The following is a 20,070-nucleotide window of genomic DNA, read 5'->3' as shown; positions in this document are numbered from 1 at the left end:
AGGCTGCATTTGCTTGATCAAAAATACAGGAAAAATAGTGAAATATTATTATAATTTAAAATAATGGTTTTCTATGTGAATATGTGTTAGAATGTAATTTATTCCTGTGATCAAAGCTGGATTTTCAGCATCTTCAGTGTCACATGATCCTTCAGAAATCATTCTAATATGATGATTTGATGATCAAGAAACATTTCTGATTATTTATCAGTATTTTTTGGTAGAAACTGTGATACATTACCATTTAAAAGTTTGGGGTAGGTGATAAAAAAAAAAAGAAGCATAATTATTAATACTTATATTCATCAAGGATGCATTAAAGTGATCAAAAGTGACAGTACAGACATTTAAAATGATACAAAATATTTCTGTTTCAAATAAATGCTGTTCTTTTGAACTTTATATTCATCAAATAATCTTAAATAAATAAGAAGTATCACGATTTCCACAAAAATATGAAGCAGCAAAACTGTTTTGAACATTGATAATAATCAGAAATGTTTTCTAAAACTAAAACTTTGTAGATGTTAAACTAATAAGAATGACAAAACAACAGTTACTAATATAAAAATAAAATACAGTATATACATTATACTACAATAGAACTATTATGTTTCTGCTTTATGTCAAGATAAAAAAATTAACTAGATAAAAAAATATTATTATTAATTCAAAAAAAATTTATTTGTGTTAATATTGTATATTAAATACTTGTAATAATATTTCACAATATACTGTATATATACTTTTTTTCAAAAAAAAAAAAAAAAAAAAATCTAATAAATGCAGCCTTGATGAGCATAAAAGACAAAAAAATCGTAATTATTCAAAACTTTTGACCGATAGTGTATTTTTTGTTGTTGTTGTTGCAAAAGTTCAGAATATTTTTGCAGTTTGGTTTCAATAAATGCTGATTTTGAACTAGAGAGGAAGTTTTGAGAACTGAAGTGCAACAAACTCTTCATTGGAAATCTGCTTTCCCATGACACGAGGCGTTAAGCAATAGTGGCAGGAAGAGAGTGTCAGTATTTCAGTCAACAGCCAGAGGAACATTGACTGCTCTCCAGCGGCTGTGTGTGTGTGTGTGTGTGTGTGTGTGCGTGTTTGAGAGTGAGGCAGAGGTCGGGGTCGAGGGATTGCTCTGCGAGACATAATTAAATCAACAATGAAAGATTTGCAGGGAGCAGCCCTTTAAAATTTAATTTTCTTCTTCAAGACTTTCCGCAGCAGGGAAGATCCCAGATAGACGCGGGAGCAGAAATGTGGGTTAACCAGAGGTTAGCACTGGGAAATGGTCTTCTGTTTAACCCACAACAAACAGCCCTGTTCAGATGAACCCGACGGACAAATACAGATGCTCGTCTAAACACAGAATGTGTGGCCACTTCTTTCGTAAGTTTAAAGTGTGTATGAGTTCAGTTTAATGCCTCTGTTAAGTGTTGAGTTATGCCGACAGTCAAAGGTTTAAACACACACTTAATCTTTATTATGGCTAATGTCCACATGTTAGAATATTATTATATTGTTAAACTCTGAAATAACACAAATGGAAGTCTGGGACAGGGTTATTAGAGTTAAATAAGACCAAAATATATATAAAAAGGCATTTTCTTACTTGAAATAAAATAAACATTAACTGATTTTTTTTTTTTTTGAGAATATTAATAGAGATATTTTTTTAAATGACATAAAAAACACATTACAAAATTAGTTTCACATTATAAAAATTAAAACCAATTCAAAATATCATTAAAAACTGAAATAATATCTCAATTATATTAAAACAACACTGGTCTGGGAATGATGTAGTGATCAAAAAATATGTGATCCAAATTAATTATTATAATTTTTTTGTTGATGTGTCTAAACGTTGGCGTATGTTTTTGGAGCATTAACGAGATTCTAATGTGAGGCCACATTATCCTAAAATTAAAAGTCAACGCACGCCAACAGCCGGAAGAGAGATGACCGATTACAGATGCTGATTGTTGCGCTGAATTATTTGGGGACTTTATTGTGTCTGATTCAGAGCTTGTTCTGTGTAGAGATCTGCATATAAAGCAGACCCTGATGTCAAATGTCAAAGACTGAATCCAATGCAAAACTGCACTCCGTCTTCTTGGCTGAAAAGTGCTTTGTAAGATGTTTCTAGCTGTGCATAATTTCATGCATCATTCTGATACTGTATGTGTTCATTTCATGATCTAATGCATTCTTAACATTGCATACACTTTTTTTGGTAACACTTTACAGTGTTTCTTTTGTTAAAGGAGTGATATAATGGCCTTTTCATAAGAAGTAAAATAAGTCTCTGATGTCCCCAGAGTGTGTGTGTGAAGTTTTAGCTCAAAATACCCCACAGATATTTTTATATAGCATGTTAAAATTGTCACTTTTTGAGGGTGAGCAAAAACACACCGTTTTGTGTCTGTTCCTTTAAATGCAAATGAGCTGCTGCTCCCGGCACAGGGGGCGGAGCTTCAACAGCTCATGTCCTTTTACCTCACACACACATGCACTGAACATTTCTAAAACTTTTAGCCTTTTATGTTCAAACGGGAGTCAGACAACGGTGGAAAAACTCAAGAGACCATTCATTTCTGAATAGTTAGTTGATGGGTTTATGAAGCTGATGTGTAGTTATCTTCTAGTCATTGATTTGCATATTCTGTCATGATAATCTATAAATCGTGTTCTGGGGGCGGGTTTATGTAAATGTTAGGGTTGGTGATGTCACTAACCCGGGAGGAAGCTCGTGTAGTCTCTACCAGCCGTTTGTTGTAGTCCTTAAAAAGCAATTTCTTTAAAAGCAAATCTCTCCCTTTGCTTTGAACTTTGAGCGTCGTAACTTTGCAGATGTTGTTTATGATCAAACAGCAACATTACACACTAACTAAAGTTAGAAAAGTGAAATCATAATCAACCACCCCTTTAACATTAGTTTTAACATGAACTAAAAATGTACTATACTTAAACAGCATTTATAGTCAATGGTAATTTCAGCATTTACTAATACATTTTTAATCAAAAGTTGTATCGGTTAACATCTGTTAATGCACTAACATGAACAAACAATGAGCGTCGTTGTTTGTGATTTTGTGATGTGCTTTTGTCATTTTATAATTTAAAAAAATATATTTTTCTTTAAGTTTTTATTTATTTCTAGTTAATAATTTTAGTGCTTCAAATTAAAATGTATTCAGTTTATTCCAACATTCCTACAATATTCACATTTTATTTTATTTCAGCTTTATTTCAACTAACAGAAACGGTTTTAATAGTTAAATAATAACCGATAATAACCCTGTTCGTCTACTTTCCTTCATTTCCTGTCCAAAATACATGTATTATTGGTGCAAAATTTTGAAAACATTAAATATTTATAGTAATAACATAACATTTTATTAATTAAAAACCCAAACTCGACCGAAACCCAGAATTATCCAAATAAAGAACTATGAAAAAAGACGTATTGTATAAAAAAAAATTGTAAATAATATTTTTTATATACTTAATAAAAGTATTATATATAAAAAAATTAAATAAAACGTATTACCTGTCCCAAAATTCAACACTTTGACAGGTTTCCTCAGACCTCAGATCTGTCCAGAATACATGGATTATTGGTGTAAAATTAATAAAACATTAAATATTTATAGTAATAACTTAACATTTTCATTCATTAAAAACCCAAACTCGACCGAAACCCAGAATTATATATATATATATATAAAATAAAAACACGTATTCCCTGTTCAACACTCTGACAGGTTTCCTCTGACCTCAGATCTATAGTTCTGGGTCAGGTCGCAGTGTTTTGAGCTCTGAGTTCACTAGATGTAATTCAGTTTGTAAATGATTCTCGGAGACTGAGGACGCCGGGCCGGAACACAGTGCTAAAATACAGATAACACGATGACACACGCTCTCATGCACACAGAAGCAGCTAATACTTCACTTCCTCTGAATTAATCAACTAGACAACAGTATCCATCAGTATGCAGGGAGCACGCGGTGACCGGCAAACAAAACCCTGGATTCTTGAGCCGTGTTGCGTGTCTGTGGCGGGATTAATCCTGCGGGATTCAGGTGCCAGAGCGTTCTGTGTGTGTCTGATAACTCTCGCTATTGTCCGGTCTCACACACTGTGACGACTCCAATCTTCCTAGAGAACACCGAACGTCTGCGGCCGCTTTAATATAAGCACAAACTCTTTAGAGACCGGCGTATCCGTTGATGCATGGTGTAGTGTGTGTGCGTGTGTGTGCGTGTGTGTGTGTGTGTATCTCTCCCCGGTCCTGGGTGAAAGTTTACGGCGATGCCTTTGAAAAAGTGAAATTCTCATTTTGGTATATAAAGCTGATCTCACTGTATCACCAAGACAGCAACTTTCCTGATGAAGGTTTCCGCCTCGTTCAGCACTTTCTATGGTGCGCTGATAGATTAAAGCCCGTCGAGAAACACAGACAGATAGACAGACCCGGTGGAGAGGTAGGTGGGTGTTTTCGGTACAATGCAACCAGAAATATCTGGACACTTGCAGGAATTCTTCAACCGAAAATGACATTCTGTCATCATTTACTGCACCCTCCTGTCAATCAAATCTGGAAGACTTACTTTCTTCTGAATGTGCACAGTGTGGCGTTTTGCATATTGGGAACTGGGACTGTAAAGATTTTAAGAAATATAATTGAAAGCACCATATATGATTCGAAAGCTTCAGTCTTGAGGACGTTGTGTGAAAAAAACACCAAAATTCAAGTCATCGCTTCATTAAAATCTCCATTAAAATCTCATTTACTCTCACATTTGGGTCAGATTTGGTGCTTCTGTCAGGTTTGATCTCTTGATCATTGATTTCAATCTTTGCTACTGCAGAATGGAAAATAATTTGGAAAACGGGCTGTTCCTCGCACAAAACTATTATACTTGTTTTTACCTATATATATATATATTTGGAGATTTGGAGAAGTGAGATTTTTTTATGTTTTTTAAAGAAGTCTCTTCTCCTCACCAAGGCTTCATTTATTTACTTAAAAATCCAGTAAAAAAACCACTAATATTGTGAAATATTATTACGGTTTAAAAACTGTTTATGTGTGAATATATTGTAAACTGTCATTTATTTATTCCTGTGATTAAAGCTGTATTTTCAGCATCATTACTCCAGTCTTCAGTGTCACATGATCCTTCAGAAATCATTCTAATATAATGATTTGATGCTCAAGAAACATTTATGATTATTAATGTCGTCCTGCTCAATATTTTTGTGAAAACTGGTTAAAAAAAAAAAACAGGATTCCTTGATGAATATAAAGTGCAAAAGAACAGCATTGATGAAACAAAAATATCTTGTAACATTATAAATGTCTTTACTGTCACTTTTGATCAATTTAACGAGTCCTTGCTGAATAAAAGTATTTTTTATAAATTTTTTATTTTTGAAAATCCTACTTTACCCAAATGTCAGTGTATCACAGTTTACTCAAAAACATACAGCTGCAAAATTTATCAACAATAATCTGAAATGTTTGTTGAGCAGCAAATCAGCACATTAAAATAACTTCTAATCTAATAAAAAAAAAAAAAATTAATGATAATATTGTTTTATGTCCTTTTTTTTTAGAGCTCGACCGCATCTTTCTCCATTATGAACGAGCGCTCTGCATTAACGTGGCCTTTTCAAGTGTGAGTATGACAACATTTTCATTACTAAGTGTCTTATGAGTCTAAATATCTGCGTATGTGGAGGTCTCAGGTATGTTACCTGTCTCAGGTGATTAGATGAGAGTAAGACACCAGCTTTCCTCGTCTCTCTCTCTGTCTCAGACTTCTCATTCGCTCGCTCTCGCCAGACTCTGGCAGGATAATAGCGGCCACAAATCATCCCGTAGGCTTCACCGGGCCGGAAATTGATGTTCTTTCATTTCAAAACAATGGAGAGCCTTATGAGAGGCCTGATGATGTCATAACTCCAGTGGCTGACAGGTTTGGGGGGCGCTGGGACAGCTCAATCAATCCCAGCATGCACTGGGGCTGCCATCGGAACGCAGAGCAGACATTCTCAATCAAACGCCACAGTCGAAGCGTTGTCTCTCTCTCTCTCACACACACACACACACACACACACACACACACGTGGCTGTAACGTGGTGATGTAAAACCGCTGCAGGTCTGTAAAGTCTGTCGCAGGAGTTATAAATCTTTAAAGTTTCTGAGAGGAGTGTGTGATTTATCGCATCGGCCCCTTATTATAACTGATGTTGACAATCACTTCAAGTCAGCAAGACATCTAGATTGACCCTATTTACTTTCCTGGTCTTATTGAACCCTTCAAAAGTGCACATAAAAAAAATACAAAAATGTAATTATCGTTCATTGGGATTCATTTATAATCGTTCATAATCAACTCGATTGGGAAAGTAATGATAACCAGCAGTCAAATATCTATTTGGGTGAATCTCATTACAACATGACCAAAGTCACATTTCACTCTAAAATTATATTATATTATTATTCTATAAATTTTTCATAGGGAATGACGTTTATTGTAATGACATTCAAGCTCATTCCTCCCAAATTCTCATTATTGTAATGCATTCGACGTTTTACTTTTTTCAAGAGACCATTATTCTTAATGGTGACGGTATTTAAAAATATTTATATTTATTTATCTACATATTTATATTTATTTATCTACATATTTAAGTATAAATAAAAAGTAAAAGCAGTACAGAAAATAATACCATGATGTAGATATGAGGGTTATTATCATTGATTAAAACTGAAATAAAAATAAATTAAACCTAAATACAATATTTAAAATAAAATAAAACGTATAAAATGACAAAAGCACATAACAAACTTACTAAATGTAAGCTAACTAGAAATATAAAAATATTAATAAAACTAAAATATCACTAGTATAAATATTAGCAATTTTGCATTTAAGTTTTTTTTGCCTAATTGTTCTGAAAATAATGTCACAATGCAAAATATATGTAATTTTTTTAACCAGACATGTTTTAATCATTTAATCATTGTTTCAGTAGATGTTAATTTCTCTTCCAGTTCCTGATGGATAAAGTCCTGCCCTAAATATTAATGTCATTGAATATGCAGTATGATTGTGATATACGTCACAGTTAAAATAGGCTGCGAACACCATTTCATGTTGAACAAAACACATATTGTACAGTTAAAATTTTAATTAGGCTTTTAAAGTCTGATTAAAGTCTCTCAGCGGGACAGATTTTATGGGTTAATTACGGCACATATGTGACCCTGGATCACAAAACCAGTCACAATGGTCAATTTTTTTAAATTCATCTGAAAGCTGAATAAATAAGTTGTTAGGATAGGACAATATTTGCCCGAGATCGATATCGAATCGATAATTTTGACCCATACAATGTATTGTCAGCTATTGCCACAGATATAGCCGTGCGACTCGTGACTGGGTTTGTGGTCCGGGGTCACATATAAGGCATGTGATTGGAGGCTGACGCTCTTGGCAGAGGTGCCGTATACCTGCTCGGCCTCGCTCTCCAGGGGAAAATCACTAACCACTAACCACTAACACGGCAGAAAACACTTCAAAGCCACCGGACACATGTGTGACCGATGGCCCTTCCCTGCCTGTCAGAGACGAGGAGGGGAAAAGATCTCACACATACTCAAAAACACACTTCCAGAGCATCCCGATCACTCCGCTGTCAGGTTTATGGTTATGGTTGGGTGATTGTTGAGTGATGGTGGAGTGTGAACAGACGGTGACGAAGAAAAACCGCCAACACACACACACACACACACACACACACTGTCACCACTCAACATCGATGCCAAATCTGAGATATACACAAACAAGGTCATCATCAACACAGATGCTAGGCAGAATAGCACGTACTATTTCTTCAGTATGGACACAGTATGCATAGAATATGTAGATGACCTCAAGGCTGTCAAACACACACACACTTACATGCATCCGAGTTCATCCGTCCACAGAAACACACACGCAGGACTGCGTCAGATCTCCGTCAGATCTCAGACACACTTAGAGAAAAGAAAGCCTCTTAAAACTGCACAGAGAGAGAGAGCTGGAAATTAGGTTATGATGATATTTCTATAGTTTCATATTCATAATTAAATGTTTTGACAGGGTCTGTCCTCTGAAGCGCATTGAGCTTCTGAAATGTCCAAATATCTATGATTTTTAAATATGTTGTTCCTTTTTTTTTCTCTGATACTCTTATACAGATTTCTTAGGAAAACTGTAGTAAATGGAGAGATGGATTTATGCATGTAGATTTTTGTTGTTGCTGCATTGTTACATTTAATTACAATTAGCAAGCAACATTCCCAATACTGTAATGCACGCAAATGTGTTGTTATTCTAATTATTGTAATACATTATTTTCTTCACCGCAATACAAATATTTTAAATTAGCATTAATTATAATTTAATTCAGCATAAATTAACTTTATGATGTATTAATACTTGCATACTTTTTTTAGGGTAAATATGATGAAAAAAAATCACAATGCAGGTTTTAAAATATGCTTAATTTTCTTTATGAAGAAACTCATTTTATTTCTATACAATTATAAACAATATACAATATAATATATTAACCTGACTTTAAAAAATTAGTTGAATCATGTATAATTTGCTTGCTCAACTTATTTTTATATGTTATGTTGAGTTATATTTTTATAACATTTGCTCCCATTACTTTTTTTAACATACATTTATTTATTTCTGTCTGTTTGTGACTCTTCTTGACAGGTTTCGTAGGATTCGTCTGTTTAGACATCAGAAGACAAACGTAAGTTAGTGATGTTATTTTAGTTTTATTAATATTTTGAATGACCTTCTATTTTTATATGTTAATTTTAGTCATATTTTTTATAATTGCGTTATTTGTTTTTGTCTTTTAATTTTTTTTTTTTTGCTATTTAGGTTTCATTTTATTTTATTTCAGTTTTGGTTTTTAATAATTTTTGTGCTTCAACTTAAACTTATTTCAGTTTTTAGCCAAGGCAACCTTTTTTAATTTCCGTTTAGTTTAGGTTTTTCAACTAATATTTATATTTTATTTCAGATTTATTTCAATTTACAGAAATGTCTTAATAGTTTTAGTTAACAATAATAACCCTGGTGCGTTCACTGTTAAGTTCTCCTAATTGTTTAAAGTGAATCTGAAATCATACATTTCATACGCTGATAATGACCCTGTTCTGTACAGATTCAGTACAGAGACACTGAAACACGCTGTCAGAATAACAAGGTCGTTTTCCCACAAGCTCCAGACTGGAAGTGGTGCTTTCCAGGCCCAGGGCGATGTTCTGCTGTCTGGAATCGTAAATGCCAGGACCGGTTCTGAGTGTGACAGCGCCGGGACTCTCACTCAACTGAGCCGGTAATCAGAACAGGCAAGTTCTGCTGTGTGGGAAACTGGGTCTCTTCTGGATCTGTGCTGGTTTTTAAGAGCCTCTCATACACTGCAGTATTACAGCGTTAACTGTTTGACCTGATATAATAACAGCAGAACGGCTCAAATCTACTGATAAATCATAAACCCATTATGTTCTGTCCTGAATTCGCTGACGGAAACCAGAAAGTTTTGTTAAAGAGCATATTCTGCTTTTTCCACATGTTCATCTTTCTGTAGTGTGTAATGTTGCTGTTTGAGCATGAAAACGTCCCTCCAGTGGGAGTTATTCTCTATATCAGTGTTTCTGAACTCCCTGAAACACTAAAGTACTACAATTAACATTGTAGTCTTGAGTTTTCGTCCGGGAACGCACACGTCACAATATTCCTCATTTAAATAATTAATGCGCAGAATAAAGGGGCGGGGCCTGGTTGAGTTAGTTAGTAGTGTGTTAAACTGGCGGTTATGGTAAGGGGCGGGACATTTCCCAAACACTCGAAGCGCTCGACCAATCACAACACACTGCTCCAGCCGACCAATCAGAGCACAGTGTGCTTTTCAGAAGGAGGGGCTTCATAGAGACAGGAACTAAACAGAGCGTTTCTGACAGACTGGGAAGAGAGGAGCCGCAACAATGGAGAATATGAGGAAAATAATCAACATTCAAGCAGGAAAACCTGTTCTAGTAGAGAAACAACAACATCAAGACTTTGTAAAAAGGCATATGGCCTCTTTAACATCACAAACTATAATTTCAACAAGACGACAGTGTTTTAGTGTTTTCAGAAAGCCTTTTAGAAACAGTGCAGTGTTTTACTGCTGTCTGTTTGTGATGTAAATTTCTAGCCATTTCGTTTTAATGCAATTTATTTGGCTGAAGGCTTTCATTTCCCTTTCAGAGCAACACTAATGGTGTAATTACAAGCCCCGCAATAAGCCGGCGCATACGAAGAACTTGAACGAAAACAGTGAAATCCCTTCAAAAATGAAAAAATTTTACAATAAACATTTGTAATCTGGTGAGCAAAAACATCCAACGAAAGTGCAACACGCTGAAGTGACATGCAAGCGCAGATCTTCAAACAAAACAAAATTGTCTACAAAGGATGTTTGGTAAAACTACAAAAAGACACGCTATCAAGTAATCTTTCATGAATCCGTTCCGTACGTGTGCTCATCCAAAGAGATAAAAGCTTGAATTAGACGCGGAAACCAATCAAAACCACATAGCTGGGATATTTCATTAGAAGGAAGAAGAAAACACTCTCCAGTGCCTGAGAAACACGCACACCTGATACCATCAGAGCTTTTCAAAGTCCCTCGCTCAGCCGCGGATGTCTGTGATCTTGAACAGAGCGCTGATCTCTCAAAGTCACCGGAGTGAAACACAATTCAGAGGCCAATAACCCCGGGGACGAGCCTCCGGGGGGCTTTTAAGCGAGATGAACAAGCTCTTGGCGCTCAGTCAGATTAGCTCAGTACTAAAGCATTGTCTTAAAGGGATACTTCACCCAAAAATTAATTTAAATGTTGTCAGTTTAATCACCCTCAAGTCATCCTAGGTGTATATGACATTCTTCTTTCAGACGAATATAATCAGAGGTATATTAAAAAATGTCCTGGCTCTTCCAAGCTTTATAATGGCAGTGAATGGCTCTTTTTTTTATAAAAGTACATCTATCCATCATAAAAAAATGCATCTATCCATGATAAAAGTGCATCTATCCATGATAAAAGTGCATCTGTCCATCATAAAAGTGCATCTATCCATGATAAAAGTGCATCTATCCATGATAAAAGTGCATCTGTCCATCATAAAAGTGCATCTGTCCATCATAAAAGTGCATCTATCCATGATAAAAGTGCATCTATCCATCATAAAAGTGCATCTGTCCATGATAAAAGTGCATCTATTCATGATAAAAGTGCATCTATCCATCATAAAAGTGCATCTGTCCATCATAAAAGTGCATCTATCCATGATAAAAGTGCATCTATCCTTGATAAAAGTGCATCTATCCTTGATAAAAGTGCATCTATCATGATAAAATTGCATCTATCCATGATAAAAGTGCATCTATCCATCATAAAAGTGCATCTATCCATGATAAAAGTGCATCTATCCATCATAAAAGTGCATCTATCCATCATAAAAGTGCATCTATCCTTGATAAAAGTGCATCTATCCTTGATAAAAGTGCATCTATCCTTGATAAAAGTGCATCTATCCATGATAAAAGTGCATCTATCCTTGATAAAAGTGCTCCACACGGCTCTGCGGGGGTTAATAAAGGCATTCTGAAGTGAATCGATATGTTCGTGTAAAAAAAAAATCCATGTTTGAAACTTTATCGACTAAAATAACTAGCTTCCACTCACTTACAAGAAGTTTTGGCCCCTTTTAAGCGGGATGAACAAGCCCTTTGCGTTCAGTCAGATTAGCTCTGTACTAAAGCATCGCCTACTAAAGTACGACCTCAAAGAGGTGACGATTCGCACAGCATTTTTTAAACTACATCGTACTTTACGCGACCCATAAAAAAGACAAATCTTTTATCTGTTTCTCTTTCATCAGACAAATCTTTCATCTTTCATTTGCATATTCATAGAACCACATATACTAAATGAGGAAAGGGTGTCGAGTTACATTCAAGATATTTTTCATCAAGAAAAAAACATTTAAATATGTCATTCTGGTGATCAAAGATGAGTTTTAAGGGATAAAATTATTAACTACGGGGGGACTTTAACATTATTTAATGTATTCAGTAAAATTAACTGCTAGTGAGCAATATATATATACAACTTTTAATAATCTTTGTCAATGTTAGTTAAAAAAATATAATTGTTCATTGTTTGTTCATGTTCACAGTACATTAACTAATGTTAAATACAGCATTTTTATTTATTTATTTATTTATTTATTTATTTATTTCAAGCAAATAGTGTGACAACAGAAAAGATACACAATAATAATAATAATTACTATACACTTATACTTGAAATGGAGTGGGGAGAAGTAAAACTTTATTGTATATTTCATTTGATATTAAAAATGTATTAGTAAATGTATAAATCAACATTAACGTAGATTAATAAATGCTGTAGAAGTATTTTCCATGGTTAGTTCATCTTAGCTAACAGATGAAACCTTGTTGTAAAATATTACGGAGTCAAACTGTTCTCAGAATAACAGAAATGAGCTCGATATGATCTCATTAATATTGATTTTCAAATGATCTGAGCTGTCATACTTTAATTTGGTAACACTTTACAATAAAGTTCATGAACTAACAATGAAAAATAGTTCTAAAGTATTTATTAATCTTAGTGTATGTTGATGTCAACATTTACTAATACATTATTAAAATCCAAAGTTGCAACTGTTAATATTATTGAATCATCCTGAGGTAACATGAACTATATATGAATGGTTGTTTTTTATTAATAACATTAACAAAGATGAATAAATACTGAAACAAATATATTGTTTATTGGTATTTAATGCACTAATAGGACCTTATTTTAAAGTGTTACCATTATTTGTATAGCTCTATACTCTTAAACTCTAAACTATTGATGTCTGTTTTTATTTCTTTGTATGAATTTTGGGAGAGAAACATCTGAGACAAAGATGATACTGTACATAACTAAGAATATTATTGTATTTTCACCTACAGTACTTTGTGTACATACATTTTCCACGTATGGAATATATTTATATATGGAGAATATAATATCTCAGTTTTAGTACTCAAGTCCATGCAGTAAAACTAACATTTCAGAGCCAAAAAGAAAAGTCGGTTTTCCTTTTAATGTCTAGAGCGAGCACAAGCTTCGGTTGTTGTGGGACTGATGGTTTTGTCTCGAGGGTGAATCGTTGCTGTTGCTCCCTATTTAAACCATGTTTGGTAGTGAAGAATATTGTTTCGAACTGAAGATTGCCTCCCGTTATCTTTCATCTGGTCGCTCATGAGTTATTATGCCGGTCATGGTGTTTGTACAGAAAACATGTAATAAAAGTCAATGATAAAAGTGATCTCCTCCGGGTATGGGGGCCCTCAAGGTTCAATCCTGGGCCCTTTCCTGTTTTGTTTTTTCAGTCAATGGGTTGTTGGGGTTACAGGAACAATCTGCCGCCCCTGGCGTCTCCCCAAGCATTACAGAGATTCATTTTTTTCTCTGTTGTATCAAAGCCAAGCAAATGTTAATGCACTGAAGAGCGAAAGCCTGAGCATGTTATTGTGTAAATCCGATCACATTCACACAGGCCTTTTCTACACAAATTGAGGGATTTTGAAGAATTGCCACAACCTGTCTAAGTTCCTAAAAGGTAAATATTCCTGGCAAAATAATTTTTTTACTTAGTATTTTGGCACATTCGGACGGGACTAAAATCACTGAGAAGCTGTGGTAATAATTAATTTACCACACCTCTCCATGTTAAAGGGGTGGTATAATGCCTAAGATTTAAAATAAATCTCTGATGTCCCCAGAGTGTGTATGTTGAGTTTTAGCTCAAAATACCCCACAGATATTTTTACATAGCATGTTAAAATTGTGCATTTTTGAGGGTGAGCAAAAACGCACCGTTTTTGTGTCTGTCCCTTTAAATGCAAATGAGCTGCTGCTCCTGCGAAAAGAGGGCAGAGCTACAATAGCTCGTTCTTGGCAGCTTCGATTACCTCACACACACATGCACTGAAAATTTCAACAACGTTTAGCCTTTTATGTTCAAACGGGAGTCAGACAATGATGGAGAGACTCAAGAAGAAGCAACAGGACATTTCTGAATGTTTAGTTGATGAATTTATGTAGCTGATGTGTAGTTATCTTCTAGTCATTGATTAGCATATTCTGTCATGATTCTGTGTCTATAAATCGTGATCCCGGGGGTGGGGTTTATGTAAATTTTAGGGTTTGTGATGTCACAAAACTGGGAGGAAGCTTGTGTAGTCTCTACCAGCCGTTTGTTGTAGTCCTTAAAAAGCCATTTCTTTAAAAGAAAATATCTCCCTTTGCTTTGAACTTTGAGCGTTGTAACTTTGCAGATGTTGTTTATGCTCAAACAGCAACATTACACACTAACTAAAGTTAGAAAAGTCAAATCATAATCAACCACCCCTTTAAACTAATCCAGTCCGAATAGGGCTAAAGACGATAACCCGGTGTGAAAAGCCCTTTATCTGGCTTTCTAAAGACTTAAAGTAGTCGATAAAGTTAATTTCTCATCATGATTCATCACTGATTCGTGATTTTGTGTTCCACAGAAGAACTAAAATCATACAGGATTGAAATGACACGAAGGTGAGTACATTTCCACTTTTTGAACTGTTCCTTTAAAGTGTGTTCATTTACACTGAACTGAATTGATTTGAGATTTGAGAAGAATCATCAGGGGTCAACATCCTTTCATTTATTTCTATATCGAACCCTTGTGTTTTATCTTTTCATTATCACCTTTTCCAGGTGAAATACTAAGTTGCTTCGGTCGAACCGTCACACGTCTCTCTCTCTCTGCCCGTAATTAGGCAGTGGAAGAAAATGAGCGAGTGGAGGTATAATAGATGGAGAGAGAAATAGAAAGAGATGAATCGCTAGCAGATAGATAATTGGAAAGAGGCGCATCAGAAGGCTTGTGTAATTAGAACGGAGGAGTGTGTGAGGAATCTAAATGTTTCTGTGTTTTGTTCTCAAGAGGGTCTGCAGTCCTGTCGAGCCGCTCAAACACACACGTCCATCTGTTTCCCACTGGTTCACCTGCACCGAGACACGACAACAGCTGTTCGTTTGTATGGTTCTGAGTGGATTGATCGTATCTCATCATAAACGCTCGTGCATCAAGCTAAATTATTAGCATTTTACATATTAGCCAAGAGGGCCTCTATCGTGCCATTCATGTAAAGTTTCTTCTGCACTGTAAAAAAAAAAAAAATCTGTTAAATTACGCAAAAAAAAAAAAAACGGTTGCCAGAAATTTACCGTAAAAAAAAAAAACGGTTTTAGAGTTTTACAACATTTTACAGTAAAAAAACATTTCATTATCTGACATAATGTTAATTTAACAACCTATTGAAGTACTAATATCTGTTTTGTACCATTGTTACCACACTAACAACCACCAATCGCAGTGGAGATGAGAGTCACATGATGAATCAAAGCTCATCACAAGCGTTAGTTAATACTTATATATAGAAGATGCACAGTGTCATTCACACAAAACACTAAACACCATCATGGTAACACACGTGACATTTTAAAAATGCTATTAATTTAACAACATTAAAACCCTGATGTACATAACTGATTTATTTCAACAAAAATACATCAAATGTGTCACATAATGTACGGTTAAATATATCACAGTTATTCACCATGTATAAAGTATGGAAACTTTCTGTTAACCAACTAACAGTTTTTCACCGTTTCATTTTTACCGTTAAAATCCCGATAGTTTTCTCTATTCCAGAAAGTTTAGTGAATGTTTTAAGAGCATGTATATGTAATCTGTTCTCAGTGTTTCAGTCCATTTCTCTGTGTCTCCTTCAGTTCGCTCTGTTTTGGGGACGATCTGTCCTAATGCTACAGGCCTAAATATTTCTGTATCTCATTTCGTTTTGAAAAGATGGATAGTAAGGCGGAATATCCAGACAGGAATCCTGCCAGATCCAGACGGATCTACCTTACGAGTGTGTGTGTGTGTGTGTGTGTGTATCGATTTCTGTAAACGCACTGGGAAAACTGGGTTGATGACCTTGTGTTGGGTCGTGTCCAGCTCTGTTAGTCCACTTTATGCACTTTAAATGAAGGATGAACGCCGGCCATGAATACTGATGTCTAATCGCACATACTCAAAACCAGCACTGATCCTAGTCTCAAGCCTAGTCTTATTGATAATTTCACCGGTTTTATAGCTCTCACACACATCTTTATTGCAACCGTATCTGTACTTGATCTCCCGGGCTTATCAATAATCAAATTTAAAGGCAGTTCAATTGCCTTCTGAGTTTGATAAGCTCAAGTGTTTTTTTGGTTTCTAGAGGACAAGCGCTGAAATCCATCCTGCGTTCTCAACATTCCTCGCATGTTTGTGTAACACACTGCGGGTGTAAAGATGTAAAGCAGGCGTCTCTGAATCTAAACACACTCCTAGAACCCAAATGTCGTTCCTCTGATGTCGCACTAGTTAGGGATGATGTATCCGAAGTGTGCAGGGAAAATTAAATCACACCGCAGCTCCTGCACATTGTAAAAGCGATCTCTGAATTCAGATTTGATTACAGTTTGAGTTACTGGAAAGATGTTCTCGTGTTTCGGCTGGCTGGGGTTACGTGTTACGGCGGTTTACTGAATTACTGCGCTAGTGTGTTCAATTTGTTTAAACAAGAGAAAGTCGTGAGGATGAAAGACAGAAGCTGTTTTAAAGTGATGTCGGGCACGGCATGCATGCGAACCGTAGAAACACATTCATTTAGAGTTGTTTGTGTTTGATTTCAAATGAGGATCTAGTCATGTGACGCGCTCTTAAATATCATTGTCGTCAACAAAAAGGAAAGGTCAGGATTGAAACCGTCACATGGTCCTCGATGTTAGTGAATGCTCGAGAATAAGTGTTGCTTGCAAGTGCGCAATAGCAGCGAAATTGCTTGATTAACCCTTAAACAGGCAAGAGTAGAAAATGATAAGCAACAAATAATTTCATGTCATTTTTTATATCATCTGGACTTAAGTAAATCATATCCAAAAGAATTTTTGAAAAATGTTATGTATTTTGGATTTTATGAGTTGTGACTCCCAGATCACATTGCCTGTTTAGGGTATAAAAAAAGGACCAAATCTATAACTGTAACTGCCATTGCATGTTTAAAACAATTATATCCTATACTTCAACTCATATAATGTTGACATATTATATATCATTGGAAAGCTTAAGATTCAGCCTGTGAAAACCGTTCTGAAATCGGACCTTGCGTTACCATAAAAATGGTAAAAAATGTTGGATTTAGGTCAGGCTGACTAATTGATCACAGATAACTTGAAGCAAATCATGTGACCAGCATACTCAAGACAGACAGGCTGTATCAGTTTAACCTGTACATTTTATAATTTGTAAAAAAAATAAAAAATACCTCAGAATACAAAGATTGTTACAAAAATGAATACAAAGTTAATCCCTTTTTTATACCCAAAAGTGGCAATGTGACTCAGGTGTAACATATATTTCAAAACGTGCTAAATAACAACATGAACAACATTTTTATAAATTTTCTTTTTCAGCACCTTAAGACAATGTTCATAATTAATGTTAGCAGTGTTAGTATTATTTTTTCAAAAGAAAAGTAAGTTTAATATATATTTACTTATCTCAAAATCTGAATGTCCTGCACCACTGGCAGCCATGTTGGATTTAGGTCAGGCTGACTAATTAATCACAAATTTTTTTTAACAAATCATGTGACCAGCATACTCAAGACAGACCAGGCTGTGATAAAAGATAAAAGGATTTGATGAAAAAATCATTCTTACGCCCCAAAAAAGACGACAAAAACTGTTACACCCAGATCACATTGCCAGTTTTAGGGTTAATATTATATGGATTTATTTAATGTTTATTATAGAAATGTTGAAGCTGTAGCTAGTTACATTAATAATAATAATCCAAATTTGTTGTATAGACGTTTGAAGGAAAGCACCATCATGGTAACACACGTGAAATTTAATTTAACAACATTAAATGTAGAAACTGTTATTTCAACAAAAATACATCAAATGTGAAGCGTCACACTGGGAATTGTGTTTTTTTATTTTTTTATTATGTCAATTTACGTTTTTTCACTGTAAATTATACAAATTGTTCCTTTTAACTTCCAAAAACTGTAAATGTAATGGTTTGTACTGTAAAATGTTGAAGCTGTAGCTAGTTACATTAATAATAATCCAAATTTGTTGTATAGACGTTTGAACGACACTCACGTTTTTGTTTGTTGCCGCCACAGGATCATGCATTTCATTAGTTGTAACACTTTACAATAAGGTTCATTAGTTAATAACTACATTAGTTAGCATGAACTAATAATGAACTGCACTTATACATTAATTTCAACATTATATCAACATTTACTAATACTTTATTAAAATCTTGTTAGCATTAGTTAATGCACCGTGAACTAACATGAACAAACAACGAACAGATGTATTTTTATTAACTAACATTAACAAAGATGAACAAATACAGTAACGAATCTATTGCTTATTGTTAGTTAATACATTAATTAATGTTAACTAATGAACCTTATTGTAAAGTGTTACTCATTTGTTTTATTCACTCTCTGTCAATAATAACACAATTTATCATTTAGAGGTTTAAACTCTAATGTTAGCCAGTCTGTTAGATCATCAGTCAATGATACGTTTTCCTTTCAAAGCTATTATACTGTACATTCAGGTGATTTTTGATTATATAATCAGTGCTGGATATTAACTGATTATATGTAATCTAGATTACGTAATTCTATTCATATCTATATGTTAAGTTAATGCTAAAAGTAAGGTCAAAAGTAACCTAAAAGTAATCTAAAAGTAAGGTCAAAAGTAATCTAAAAGTAATCTAAAAGTAACCTAAAAGTAATCTAAAAGTAATCTAAAAGTAGTCAGATTATATTACCTAAAATGTGTAATGTAATATATCACATTACTAACTACAATTTTCATCATGTAATTAGTATTCAGTAATGGACTACAGTTTGTAAGTAATCTACTCATACTTAAAAAGTGCTTGAATTATAAAAATAAAATAAAATGTTCAATTTAAAAAAATGAACGCTGCAGCCTGTCTGAGATATAGAGCTATTTCGCATGGCTATGAGCATGATATTAAGTTTATGATAAGTATATAATACAACTTTCATTCTTCAGGTCAATCATATATTCATGGGAAAAATTGGTTTCAATATCCATTCAGTGGTTAAGGGGATTTCCCATTCCTGACAGCGCTGGTCAGTGGATTGATCTCTATGAAGTGAAACATCAGATACCATATATAAATATATATATATATGTGTGTGTGTAATTTGAGTTAAAAATTTATAATAAATAAATAATAAAGATATTGTTTGATAAGTGCCATAATATTTTTGAATATATGAGTATATATTTTACGATATTAGTGTGTGTGCTAATAGTGCTAATATGACATTTTGGATCTTGACAGACAAGATTTGCCATTTCAAAGTCCTACGGTTTTTGAAACGACATGAACGTGAGTAAATAAATGTTTGGTTTTCAGTGAACTGTTCCTTAAATGAATGACAGATGAGACAAAAGTGGATTATTTGTGAATAATGACTTAAATATTATGTATTATACGATATATTTAAATAATTGTAAACTTTTTTTTTGTTGCTAATATGACATTTTGGAGCTTGACAGATCAAGTCAGGAGACTGTTGATATATCATCTCTTTGCATTAAGCCTTGCAGTGTAAATGTAACGGGAGCGAGAGCTCACCAGGGCTGCTCTGCTATTTCACTGATGCACAGTAACCTCCAGGCCTCTCACACACACACACACACACACACACACACACACACACACACACACACACACACACACACACACACACACACACACACA

The 20,070-nt window shown here is 34.5% G+C and overlaps 2 protein-coding genes across 8 annotated transcripts in view; one reads left to right on the top strand and one right to left on the bottom strand.

Moving 5' to 3' along the window:
* The window catches only part of LOC309496737 (uncharacterized protein), a 103,672-nt gene that overhangs the window by 6,064 nt on the left and 77,538 nt on the right, over window positions 1-20,070 (top strand). The window contains exons 1-4 of one of the 6 annotated variants that reach the window (XR_014205202.1): window positions 625-1,392; window positions 5,627-5,688; window positions 8,789-8,828; window positions 9,307-12,593. Coding sequence is in view for 2 of the 6 variants with exons in the window: in XM_082166878.1 (XP_082023004.1) it covers window positions 5,627-5,688; window positions 8,789-8,828; window positions 9,249-9,386 (240 nt within the window). In the remaining 4 variants the exon portion in view is untranslated. Of the gene's footprint in view, window positions 1-624; window positions 1,393-5,626; window positions 5,689-8,505; window positions 12,594-14,707; window positions 14,745-20,070 lie in introns of those variants that run through there. The other 5 variants (XM_082166879.1, XM_082166878.1, XR_014205203.1 and 2 more) reach the window with 5 other exon arrangements.
* The window catches only part of chrm2a (cholinergic receptor, muscarinic 2a), a 108,392-nt gene that overhangs the window by 75,933 nt on the left and 12,389 nt on the right, over window positions 1-20,070 (bottom strand). The gene's annotated exons all lie outside the window — the stretch shown is intronic.

The sequence above is a fragment of the Leuciscus leuciscus genome, assembly GCF_965113295.1.
Source record: "Leuciscus leuciscus genome assembly, chromosome: 4".
Classification (NCBI taxonomy): Eukaryota; Metazoa; Chordata; class Actinopteri; order Cypriniformes; family Leuciscidae; genus Leuciscus; species Leuciscus leuciscus.
This window is presented reverse-complemented; position numbering and strand designations above follow the sequence as displayed.